Source organism: Patella vulgata, chromosome 4, assembly GCF_932274485.2.
Source record: "Patella vulgata chromosome 4, xgPatVulg1.2, whole genome shotgun sequence".
Lineage (NCBI taxonomy): Eukaryota > Metazoa > Mollusca > Gastropoda > Patellidae > Patella > Patella vulgata.
In genome coordinates, this window is record NC_065882.2 from 45431562 (window position 1) to 45445700 (window position 14139).

General features: G+C 35.5%; 1 protein-coding gene across 3 annotated transcripts; it reads right to left on the reverse strand.

Moving 5' to 3' along the window:
• Window positions 1–960: 960 nt before the first annotated feature.
• LOC126818212 (dynein light chain Tctex-type protein 2B) lies at window positions 961–13239 on the reverse strand. Of its 3 annotated transcripts, none has more exons than XM_050545482.2 (2): window positions 13096–13239; window positions 961–1801 (listed from the first exon to the last, which is right to left on the reverse strand). In XM_050545482.2, the coding sequence occupies exon 2, from the start codon at window positions 1717–1719 to the stop codon at window positions 1126–1128; it is 594 nt and encodes a 197-aa protein (XP_050401439.1). In that variant the 5' UTR covers window positions 1720–1801; window positions 13096–13239; the 3' UTR covers window positions 961–1125. The 3 variants fall into 3 exon arrangements, with proteins under 3 accessions (XP_050401439.1, XP_050401438.1, XP_050401437.1); XM_050545481.2 differs by having other exon boundaries at window positions 13080–13232; XM_050545480.2 differs by lacking the exon at window positions 13096–13239 and adding an exon at window positions 4266–4423.
• Window positions 13240–14139: the final 900 nt, after the last annotated feature.

The following is a 14139-nucleotide window of genomic DNA, read 5'->3' on the forward strand; positions in this document are numbered from 1 at the left end:
TGGTTCCTTTTGATAATCATACATATCCGATCATAACTTCCTGGATTATTGCCACTGATTAGTCGAAAAATCGCATTTTTAGCTTGTGGATTCTCTAGAGGTCACATTTTTTTCCGATTTTAAAAACTTTTTAGATAATAATATATCCCCATTCCACCATAATGAAGGTTGAATTGGAATTTCGGGAAAATCGAAATGAAACTGCCCGACAAAATGTCAGCCCCTTTTGCGCATTTCAGACCATAACTTTCTGGATTATGGGCCCTGATTGTACAAAAAAATCGTTTTTGTTTTTAGCTTGTTCTCTATCCGTCTCTTGCAAAATGTGGCAGTCGCTGATTAAAACTGTAAATAAGACATATAGGATAGAGTTGGAAATGTTTTTAAAACTTGTTTTATTCATAAGATCGTATCTTTTAAAACCCAGTCTTATTGGCGTTACGCAAACCCACGACTTTGTTGCTGGCGTCGTGCACGGCAATATGTATTTTGTTGGACCTCATGTTTTCGTCCTATCTGATTAGGCAACAACAGTTTACCTAGAGTGTCCCCGACTAAGCGAGGATTCAAACCCGGGAAACTAGAAAATTAAAATCTATCGGATGATAATTCTGACCTCTAACGGGAATTGTAGGACGGACGTCAATATACGACCAAATTTAAACGTAAGCACGATCTGTATTTATCTTTTGTTTATTCACTACTCACAACCCGCGCTCAAAGTGCATGAACAAGTCCAGAAATGTAGACATTTGGCTCTTTGACACGCGGACCTCGCAAGGGAGACGCTATACTTGCTCTATCAAAGCAGTCACACCCTGGTTATATAATATGGAATCAATGACAGGAGCCTCACCCTGATTATATAATATGGAACCAAGCTTTACGGCACACGTGAATTAAAGAGTATATGCGTTTCTGTATTGGTTCACAGTACTTTAAATTCATAGAAATCGGACAGAGAAATTTCAGCAACCATTTAATAATACATAATAATTAAACATGTACACAGTTTCAATGATAGACCTAGATGAAAATGTTATGTCTGTATGTCAGCTAATAGTTCCCATATACCGCACATAAAACGAGCTTAAAACAATAAAATATTTAGCATTAAAATGTATCTTATTCGAAATAGGTAGCGAAAACGCTAGCTACTGCAAGAAGATTTCCTTTCGTATAGGACGCACTAGCGTAATTGTCTGTATCGATACCCCACACACTTCTACTAGCAACTGATATGCCTTGGTTTTTATTTTCGCCTATAATAACATCACAAATAAATTTATATCTTGGACTGAATCCGATGTCTTTCATTCGATTTTTGATAACGTCCGATAAATCTTGAACTAGATTAGAACATAATTTGCTATCATACGTTTCACCACCCAAATAGGAATCCAGTACACTTTTAATGACTTTTTCCGCTTGGCTGGAGTTGAACTTTTCGCCGGGGTCCGGTCCCAATCTGTATGTATTCTGAACTTTGACTTGAGTGAAGAGGTTTTTTGCGCCAAATGAGGCACCTGATATACTGCTACGCGATACATGTGACATTCGACGCCCACTCATTCCATACTGGACGCTGGGGCGCGGGTCCATTCTTGACATGCGTCTTATATTTGGTTGCGTTGTCAAACCTTCCATGGTTTCTCTATTCATGATAGACATCCGCCGTTTTGGTACAGCGTGGCCATCTGGATGATCAACCGTTTCCATGGTAATAATATGTGTTCTTTAATAGCTTTGTTTCTGATTTAACCCCTTTTCTTCAAACTTGCTCCAATTCACTCATCAATTCCTGGCAATATACAAAAATGTGAGAAAAATATAACACAATATTTACAAAAACGCTAAAAGATAGCAAAACCTCTTCTATTTATGTAAAAATCAAATGAATTTGGTTGATCTGGTGTCATGTTTTGATTGTGTACGGCTGAATTTTTTGTTGTGACAGAATAAGCGGAAGTGGGTTTGTGTACTAATTTAGTTTCATTTTGTGGACTCCTGGCTTTATTTATAAACATACAATTTTCAACAAAGTCAGCTTGCAATCCCACAAAATAAATCCTATGATATCGCTAATTATATTTTTTTTTAACTCAAATCAAAGAAGTCTGGCCATTTTAAATGTTTACACTTCACATGCACCCCGGATCTTTCTGTGACTGTTTGAAGTTGTACCCCTAACCACCACCTGTCAATATCGCATGTGGCAAAAAAGTTTGAAATATAGTAGACCCATTTTTACACAACGTTCCACAAATCATTTCCAGAGGAGCCAGGGATTCACATTTTGAAAGGTAAATGAATAAGTTTTCGATTAATGTAAGATGTAACTAACTGCGTTTAGTTTGTTAAATGTTGAAAACGAGATATAGCATAGCATACTTCCCTCCAACAGTATCAAGAATACATAGTATAATACATGTACCGTAGTATACTTCCCTATCTCTAATGGTATCAAGAATAACTTCCCTATCTCTAATGGTATCAAGAATAACGTCCCTATCTCTAATGGTATCAAGAATACATAGTATACCTGCCTATCTGTATTTGTATCAAGAATACATAGTATATACTTCCCTATCTCTAACGGTATCAAGAATACATAGTATACGTCCCCTTCTATAACGGTATCAAGAATACATAGTACACTTCCCTGTCTCTAACGGTATCAAGAATACATAGGAAAGCTTTACTTTGCGGCATTCCCACAAACTCATACAACGGAAACATTTTTATCCAAGTTTTTTTGTCGGCTTATTTTCAAATCCATTATATTATAGTGTTGTAAAAACTCATATTGCACTCGAAATAATATATTTTTTAAACCAAGGTTAAATTCCTCATTATTCAGTACGTTTTCAATTCGTATGAACATACTCAATAATTTATAAACTCAGTCCATTCATACAAAATGTGTTAGTTGGGTCTACAGGGGTCAATGTAACATAAAAATACGGTTATTTCGGTTCAGTTAAAATTACCAAATAACAAAATATCACGTGCCATATTAATACGTTTAGAGTATATATAAGTACACAAATATAGGTATAGTGACTATCGGTATTGTAATATAACAATATTTGAAATATGATATTAGAAAATTATGGGATAATATAAGAATTGTTATTAACCCACATGTATCAAATTATAACAGAAATATAGACGACTACGCCTTACCTATTATCATAACTAATTATAACCAGTATTGTCCACGGTTGTGGGGGTATCAGTGTAACCGGGGTATCAATAGTCAATAATATCACCATTATTAATTACCACTTCTAGAACCAACAGTTTACACGCCCATGCATACACATATCATATACAGAATACAATTAAAGATGCACTATATGAGAGCTAAATCTGCCAATTGCAGGTCTTTTGCTTCAAATATTAAATAAATATTAATTAGACATTTATTCATATGACAAGCCTATAATCAGCTCTCAGACCATCGGACGGCCTTGATATAGAATGGAATAAAACACAATTGCCATTTAGTAACTTAACGTAAAAATGAATAATGGAGACTTTGTTTATTATCATAGCAATAATACTTGACAATCTAGTCTATATTGTAAAAACTTCAAACACTTACAACGTCGCTCAGAATAAAGAAATTTGACTGAAATTTATTTATTTCTCATCGTCTATTTTTTAACTATTTACCGATCAGCGTTTTATCTAAATCTTACATAATGCATCTGTAGTCATTATCTGCTCATCAATGACTTTATATTAATAAAGAAAATCAGAATGTTTTAGCTGTTCAATTATTGAAATTTACAATGAGGTACATCGATTAAAACGGAAACAAAAATCGTCCGTTTGATATTGAAGCCGAATATACCTGAATACAAATCATATTTGGTTACCACCTGCCCCCCCCCCCCAAAAAAAACCACCCAAAGCATTTATATATTACAGTCTATCGAATTATTTATGTTATGACTAGTTTGTAGTCTGTGATAGTATCTGTTAAACTTCACATCATCGCCTTTAACGGTCCTTATTCATTAAATAATTGAAAATTTAAAATATCTATACAGGCCATTTCATTGCGATTAAAAACAAACAGCAGTAAATGCCCCATTTGATTATTGTGGACCTTCTAGTTTCTTATTTCGTTTGGTTGTTGTGGGAGGTACTTTAATTTAATGCTATAATTAAATTTCAGAAAAGTTAAGTTACTGGATTATCTAGATCATGTAAATATACACTCAATTAAACAAAAAATATTTGTTAATGACACTCACCTAAATTCTGACAAGTAGATACTATACTATATAATCCTTCAAATAATATAACCAATATATTTTATACTAAATATGAATACTGAACGAATAGACGAGTCGATCACACTCACGACACCCTTCGTTTCATCAGACAGTGTGCAATGTTTGACTGTTACTAAGCAGTGTAATGGCGATATTACACATGTCCCTTAGCCGCGTGTTCAATAATAGGGATTTGTTCCTAACGCTTAACCTTTTAAAATCAGAGTTTAGTGTTGCGGACACCTAGGATTAACCGTGCCATGCATTATAACAATTCAATCCCGACGTAAGCCGACTATAATAGAAGTCGGTCTATTGATATTATACACAGATTTCGATATATAGAAATATAACTAACAGGTTGATTTGTTATTATCACTATGTATATTTTGCTTATTATACACAGGAGTCTATGTCAATTTTGACACATAGAAGTTCTGTCAATGTACATCAAAGCGTTTTTTTTTTATTTTACAACTGAACATATTAAATACATTTCACGTCTTGATCTTGAGTCATTTGCAAAGAGAGAGAGAGAGAGAGAGAGAGAGAGAGAGAGAGAGTTTAACGTCCACTCGACACAAACTAGGTCATTTCGGGACTAACATATGGTTTAATTTAATTTCAATAATTCGCTTGCGCGTAGGGGTCTTTAGCAGTGGGAGGAAACCGGAGGACCCGGAGAAAACCCACGAGGTTGGACAGGCGACCCTACTCCTTGTCACGTACAACCGGGGATTCGAAACCACACCAGTTGACTCAATGGCAGACTTTATGATACAGCGTGCACACGCTAATCATTCTCAGCCATCCACCCCCCCCCCCCAGCATTTGCAAAGAAATGGAATATATAAAATATATATAATTAACTAAAGAAAAGGTATTAATCAGATGATTAACAGAATCAGCCATCAACAGCATCATGTACTTAAATGAAACGTTTGTTATTGTAAATCAATACCTGTGTACTTGTAATCTATCATCTCATACAACATTTTAGTAATCAGCATTTAATTAAATGTCTGAGCAAGTAATTTACGTTTGTTTAATTTATATCAACGTTTGTTATAGCAATTGTTTTAATACTAATAATAATACTATAAAAATGTTTGTCTTTAACAGGCAGCTTTTGTTTTTGAATTTTATCATCGGCGTTCATACTTTAGGAACTTTTCATCATGCAGAATTTGTTATGGTAACTTACATAAAGTCCACCTTTCTCGTGTAGCATTTGTAAATAAAACTGTGTAAGTAAGTCAAATGATTTTTTATTTTCCTTAGATTTCTGTGGTGTTAGGCAACGTGAAAACGTGATACAAGTATTTGTCACTTTATTTTCTCTTTTGTAGTCCCTGTATGTTACTAACTATATTGATTTCTTTCAATAATGTTGCCATTAAAAAAGGCGATGTCACTTTTTTTTGTTGTTGATTATCTTTGACTTCTGTGGAGTTAAGCAACTCAAACACGTTAGATAATATACGTCGTTATAACATTCCCTTTCGTAATATCTGTATATAATTAACTATATTAATATTATCGATTATGTTTGGTTTATTGCATATTGGACTTTATAAACCACTTCTACTGTTCTATAACAACCACCTCAACTAGAATCAATATTATTACTGATATGTTAGACTTGATACTTAATATATAGGTCTATGTCAACAATCAACATACCCACAATAAACAAACTGTTTGTTCTTGGCATGTAAAGAATAATATTTGGACGGCTTTAAGTCTTAAGGTAAATATTAAAACCCAATTATAGACTATAGTATGATACATAAACTGGCTTATGGTGGACACCACAGCAAATACAAATGTATATTAAAAAGTCTATAAGCTATGTGAACTCCTGGAGTGGTATCGGGTGTTTTAGAAACAGTAAGTGTTCCCTGTCACGTGAACGACACCCGTTGAAACTTATAGCTAAATGGTGGCTATATTGTTCTACTTGTTCAGTGGACTCAGTGATTTTCCAGATTTGCAGTTTTATACCACCCTAATTGTATAAGTTTCTAGCATATACGTATCTTATACAATAATCCGATCAAACCAAGTGGGGGTTTAAATTGCAATTGAGGTTCATGAAGATCATAAGATTTATAAGTTTATTTTACAGTGATAATGAACATATCCATTACATTAACTGTTATAATAACTGTTAATAAATCCTATTCTTTTAATGAAGCGTGTAATAATCTACATAGTAATTTAGAAAGTCCAATTAACCTAGTATTGTAGCAAACAATTACCAGAATTATCCAGTCTTACGTCCAAAACAATGCACATCATACGCATGTATCTGCATAATTATAAACCATGCCTTGGAGCCGCGGTGGCTCAGTCTGTCTAAGGCAGTGGTTCAATAACCAGGCGGCCCGGGGTTCGATCCCGGTATTGTTCGAGAAAGTTCCAAGGATTTTTCGGATGGGACGAAAAGCCGAGATCCTGTGTACACGTTGGCGTGCACGTAATAGAACCCCGTAGAAGGCCGTAGCGTCGCTGTCCGGGCAAATCTCCCTAATAGCATACTGTATAGCGTATGTGATGTCCGTCTTCATTAGCCAAGTCGGTGCAGAGAAGTAGGACGTTAAACCCCATTTCATTTCGTTTATAAACCATGCTAGTAATAATCATGTGTAAATAGTTGTATCATAACAAACGTCCAAAGTTTTGTTTTTAACGATGCGATGGCAAATGATTTCTATCAAGGGCAATAAACGGCAAATTGTATAGGGGTATTCTTTTCGAGCCCCAAACACTGGATCTTCTTAACTAGTAAAAATTCTGCAGTTAATTTCTGCAACCTTTGAATTTAAAATAGGCTTACAAATTGCATCCAAAAGACTTATCCGAAATCTAAATTTGTCTATATTGCAGGTCGTTTTTCTAGTTTAAAAATGTTGTATACATTATTATTTAGACATTAATTCACATGACAAGCCCATAATCGATTCTCTGGGTCATATGGTGGTTTAGATATTGAGTGGATTAGACAAAGTTCGTCATACCTGCGTTAATCGCTAATATGACCAACCAAGCCGAAATGTTCCTATAATACCGATATACACAGCTTTATATTCATTATATTAAAAGTCTTATTTGGATTAAAAGTAATACAAATTTAATTAAAATTTAATTGCACCCGCTCTCTGAAACCAGAAGAAAGTAACCATCTCCAAGACGCTCACACCAGGGATCAATTAAACCACGACCGCAAGCAGTGGTGACCGGCCAGCTATAGATAGAGCTCGAAGCGTGACACTCTAGATCACTAGCCCTCACCCCTCGCTATCGGAGTCATTACCACACCCCTTTTTATAATATACTATTTTGATTATTGGCAAATTTTATCTAAATTGTTCGAATCAGTGATCGATTCGATCAATCAATTACCATAATACTTCATACTTTCTTCATAACACATAAAACAGATCCATTCATTGAACCAATCATTTTATCGATAAGAAAGAAATTATAACAACCGGTATTGATGACAATAGATCGTTGACGGGGATATATAATAGTCAATAAATCAATAGATCAGACGAAGTTAATACAACCGACTGAAGCTGTCTATAATAAAGAGTTTCTGACACATTGTGTTAATAACTGATAATGCCTGGATAAATTAATATCTTTTGAACAATAGCAAGTCTAAACTCAACAGGGTTGTAAATAAAAATCCATAATATGGCATGATCTACATCTGGAATATATAGTTGCCATCCTAGGTATATTTCAGTGAAAGTCTACGTGAGAGGCTCATCAAAGTTCACCAATTAAGGATTTCCGAACAGTGCGTCAATATTTTCCATTGGAACTTACAGACATACTAGCTAGGCCAATTTGGCATTTGACTTGCGTTCAAACCCCTTCGTATTAACGGATAACGGATAGGGATAGTCTAAGTTAACCATCAGAATGTCCCAGAAGGCCTGGTGATGGTTTCAAATCCAGTTCTCTCTTGTGAGTTAAACTAGGAAAGACTAGAGAAGTTAAAGATTATCGTATTATATCTTTCAACAATAATACGTATAAGAGATTTCATGGATATATTTCAACCAAAGATAATATCAAATAAGACACACACACTTGGTTTTTTTTTTAAAGAAAACCTGGTCTCGCGATAATCGGATTACTTCTTACTAAGAGTAAAAAAGACCAATGGGAAGAATTGATTGACATTTAAGATCAACACTTAGATCAATCATTATTTCAGATTGTCACTACAGAACAAGAGTTCACAATCTGGGTTAAATATACCGCAAGGGAATAAAATTAATGTTCTAATGCTGGATTTCAAGTTTTTTTTAAATATTTCGAAGACAAGAAATGAAACAACTATGTTATATGCGATGGCTATTGTTATTTGAGCGTAAAATAATATAGTATTCCCCCCCCCCCCTTCTCTTTCATTGGAGCTGCGGTGGCTTACAGAGTAAGGCGGTGCCTCTCTAACCTGGAGGTACCGGGTTGGATCTCGGCATTGGCCGAGAAAGTTCACCTTGTCAGTGCTGCAGTTAGTGCGCACGTAAAATAACCCTTGACAGTTGAAATTCAATTTCTCTCATAGCACACCGTATGGTGCATGTTCTTCTTCAATAACCCAGTTGCCACAGAAAGGTGGGGCGTTAAAGCCTATTTTATTTGTTCATTTTATCGGTTGCTTTATGTAATGGAGAAAGTTCTTACTTAAAGTCTTGCACACCTGTTCTGTATTGAACAACATCTCATCTAATTAATAGTGAGCTAAGCTTACTTCATAGATAGCCCTTAGTAGGTAACCATGATCAAAATAACACATTTTTACTTTGCCCCATGACGTCAACATGTCTTCCTCTAGTGGAAATGAAATGTTTTTGACACAGTCAACTTACAGAAAAACTTCTAAGGACCAAGATACCGATCTCGTATTAAGTGAAGTGTTACATATGGAAATGGAACAGCCAAATTTTCTTCTTAAAACTGATTTATTTTCGGATATTTCGTAGGAATCGGAATCTATTAAAAAGTCTGCCATGGAGATACATAAGTCAGGTATAACTATTCAAGCGAACGACCTATCAATCCATCTAAAATTTTGATTAGTAATTTTCATGGTGAATAAAATGTTTACGATATTACATTAAAATTTTGATTTACAGATTTCTCTGTTGTTCGTTTTCTCTCCTTGCTAATAAAAAAAATACATTATTTAAAAAAGGTCCATTATTAATAGAACCCGTCCGAAAAAGTATAAGATCATGGATAGTATTTGTCTTAATAGGGGAGAATTAGTGAGTGGTATATTAATGATCACTAATACATTCTACAATATACTGAATTAACTACACAAAGGATGACATCATAGCAAGACTTTAATGAAAAAAGTGTAAATCGACACTCGAAGAGTTCTCAGGGATTTAATGAGCGACAGCAGGAGGCTACTCCAGGAAAGCCCTTTATTTTTCTGGTAAATTATTAACTCAAATCTATGAGACTCAGCCGTGAAACGTCGGGTAGGTAATAAGTCTCATAATAGTCGCTATTGTTCTATCATAATATGACAAAATATTAACGGACACACATTCTATAGAATGAAATTAAAATGTCCCCAAGACAGGACAAAGCATGACTATGCATATCTTAATACATAAAATTTTAGTTGCATTTTTACTTACTTATATACATGAATCACGTATATGTCTCGTAACTTACATACACTTAACTTAAAATAGGTTTATAAGTGCTGTCAGTAATATTTATTATCGCATGTAGTATAGATATATAATTGAATATATATTTAAACAAGAAAACAGTCTACCTTCCCATTAGTTTATAACTGTCATATTTATATACTTTATGAAAATCATACAAGTGGTTAACTTATCTATATATAAGAATAATTGTGCAATTATTCAGAACTAGGCCGTTTTATTTTTATTTTAGGTTTCAAATACTGAAATAAAATAAATTCCAAAACAAGAGGCCTGAGATTTCGCTTTGTGAGGATATGAATGCCTATAATATAAGGCCATATTCCCTTGTCGACGGGGGGGTGGGGGGGGGTGGATGGCTGAATGGTTAGCGTGCGCGCGCTGTGTCATAAAGTCTGTCATTGAGTCAACTGGCGTGGTTTCGATTCCCCGGTTGTACGTGATAAGGAGTAGGGTCGCCTGTCCAACCTCGTGGGTTTTCTCCGGGTCCTCCGGTTTCCTCCAACTGCTAAAGACCCCTACGCGCAAGCGAATTATGTAAATAAAATTAAACCATATGTTAGTCCCGAAATGACCTAGTTTGTGTCGAGTGGACGTTAAACCCCATTTCTCTCTCTCTCTCCCTTGTCGACGCCCTGATTAAAACAGAGAGCAATTAAGCATTTCGCCCTAAAAGCTCATTGTGGTCTTAACATAATTTTGCTGAAAAATTTAAAATTATGAGTCAGTTATACAATGACATGTAAGTTATTCGAACCAACCAATTCGACACGTCTACGAAATTTGGTGGAAATATATCTAGTACATTTGACCCAAACCAAAGGGTTCAACCAATTTTAGTGAACAAACTTTAATAAGCCAAGAAACATTTGTGCCATAAGTCCCAAAATTTTTTAGAGGGGGGGGGGACGAATGGTTAGCGCCTACGCGTTTTATCATAAGGTCTGTCATTGAGTTAAATAGCGTACGTGACAAGGAGTAGGGTCGCCTGTCCAACCTCGTGGGTTTTCTCAGGGTCCTCCGGTTTCCTCCCACTTCTAAAGACCCCTACGCGCAAGCGAATTATTGAAATAAAATTGAACCTTATGTTAGTCCCGAAATGACCTGGTTTGTGTCGAGTGGACGTTAAACCCCATTTTTCTCTCCCTCTCTCTCCCATTAATTTTAAGAATCTTTCATCTTGAACATTTTAAAGAAATACATTTAGCCACTCTGAAGAAGATTTTAAAGGATTATCTTAATGCACCCTTTTAAAGATGTCCATGCCCAGATCACGTTAGGTAAGCAACGGCTTTTGTATCTGAATAAACCCTACCGTAGAATCATATCTACCAATTTCGTTAAAAAAAAACGTTGTACGGTTTACAGTGAGAAGCCGAAAATGATTGACTAATTGTTTACGTCGAATGGATGAACGAACGATGGCTTAAAGCATGCAGATGGCCAGATGGGCTACTAAACATGTTGATCTTCATAAATTCCACAAGAAGAACCGGCAATCATTTTGACTTCGAAAGAAGGATTTGGTCATAGCTGCTGTATCCATTTCAAATATTGTATATCTTTGGTGGGAAACACATCCAAAGGAAATGTATAATTGGGCAATCGTGACAAATTATCATATGGCGTGATTAACATGTTTAGCAAATGCAGAGTCATTATAGAAGACATACATAAAATTCGCTTTAATAAACCCAGAACCACCTCTCTACACTGGTCCTCATTAAATCAAACAAGAAACTGAATGCAACAAAAGTCGGCCCATTGATAAATCTGGTAATTTGGTGTTTATCCCGACCATTGATTTTAAATTAATCATTCTGGGTTTTTTCTGCTTCGTGTAGCCGAATCCAGAAAGTTATTTTATTAATTTTAAACATAATTCTCAACAACAATGAAACTGAATACCAAAATATCAACAGGTTTCAAATAGTTTAGCAGCATTAGTAGATATGATTCGGTAGGCGTTGTTTCACTAACCAGAATGTCCCGGATTCAATCCTGGTGTTGGCCGAGAAAGCTGTTCGGAATTTTCTTGCCGGTTTCACCTTCTGAGTGAAAAAAAAGCCAAGGTCTCATAAGTTCCCTTGACAGTACGTTATAAATCCCTTGACAGTTGGACATGGATACAAGTAGACCGTAGCGGCCCTGTCCAGGTAAACTTTACCTCATATATTATAGCACAGTGCATGGGATGTGTCCGTCTTCATTAGCCAGGTTAGTTAAGAGAAGTTGGACGTTAAAACCCATTACATAGAATGTGACAATTTCGGAACCACCTCTAGACCGAAAGTTTTATTCGATCACCAAATCACGAACTTTCACTCATAACAGATAGGGAGATGAATGGACTTTCAGGACAACGAAGTATATATACATAACAAAATACACAAAAATCGACATGCAGTATAATGAGAAGCAATTTGATTCAAGGCGTAATTTTATATCATTCGATACCCCTAGGAAATGAAATGGGGTTTAACGTCCTACTTCCTAAACACGGTTAATGAAGACGGGCATACGCCATACAGTGTGCTATGCTGGAAATTTTGCCCGGGCAGCAGCGCTACGGCCTACTCTTTTACACGCCAATTTGTACACGGGACCTCGGGTTTTCGTCCCATCCGGACGACAAGACAGCTGTCCTTGTCAGGCTCTCCGTCCTGCATCACTGACAAGGGGGAAACCACGCCGGAAAATCTGGATGAACTTTCTCGGCCAATGCAGGGATCGAACACCCGACCTCCAGGCTAGCGAGCTAGCGTCTTACCCACTTAGCCACGTGATCCCCTGATGCCCCTAGCCTAGGACACCTTAACAATTTCATCACACAAATCAAATCCATATCTCCATATGGTGCAAACTCGGCGGCATGCCAATCACATTTGGAAATTCGACGAAAATAATGACATACTTTTTTGAATGGAAAGCCAACTAAGTATATACTGACCAGACATGACCCTCTGTGTCGCGACACACAGCCGCAGGTAACTATTATACACGACAATTATTAAACAAAAATAGTTATAGATAATACATTATACATTTGACCGGAGTGGTCATTAAATTGCCAATATATACTTACAAGAAAATCCACTTACATGTGCCAAACTATGAAAGACCACTATCTTTAAATATGTGTATATAGGACTGTTCGCTTACCGGCCACCTGAGTTTGATACCGTTGTTTAGTTAAATTATCTATGTTAAGTGTGTAACAAAACCTTATGTTTTCATCTAGCTTAAGTCACGTACTATGGAACTTATACCATTATATATTGAACCAACAACAATCCAAATACTTAATTCGTCAGGTACACACAAGATCGATCAAGCAGAAAGACAGAAACAAGTTTAGACCGACACGACTTTTCCTATAACAGTACCTGTTTCGTGCTACAGTATATAGCGCCAATGGAAGAAATATGTATCCAATTGCGCTGATATGTTTCATATACTGTGGACATTTCTTTGAAATCTGGCCCAGAATGACAGTGGAGCAGAAACTTCAGATCCCATTTGTATTTGATAGAGAGATAGAGAATAATATCAGTAGTATGTCGAATACGATCAGGGGTGGATGTGGGGGTGCTATTATATTATATAGCATCAGATATTAGTTATCTTATGTTAGAATTTTACTATTGTGTAGCATCAGATATTATTTATCATATGTTAGAATTTTACTAAATATAGTTGTAAAGCATCAGATATTGGTGATGTTATGGTAGAATTTTACTTATTGTATAGCATCAGATATAAGTTATCTTATGATAAAAAATTATGAATTGTCTAGAACCAGATATTAGTTATCTTATTTATGAAGTTGGTTATCTCATATAAAACAGGTTTATTAGACTGCATGTATAGTTCTACATCAAAACCGGTTATCTGATGAGAGAAAATAACTATCTGCGAGTTATCTGATGGATAAGTTAACTACTGTATAACATCAGATGCTGGTTATCTCATGAGAAAAGATCATGATAATTCAAGTTTCTCGATTTTTTTGTATTATACTATACTTTCAATGACGCTCAACTTCAGTATCTGTCTTTGTATTATTATAGCATTAGTTGTTTTCATTTGTTATATTCAAAAGTCATCGACCCGGGTATTCCATTTAGTATAATAATAATACCAAC

Excerpts from the sequence above, each read along its gene's own strand:
- LOC126818212 (XM_050545482.2), bottom strand. The coding sequence starts at position 1,719 with ATGGAAACGGTTGATCATCCAGATGGCCACGCTGTACCAAAACGGCGG.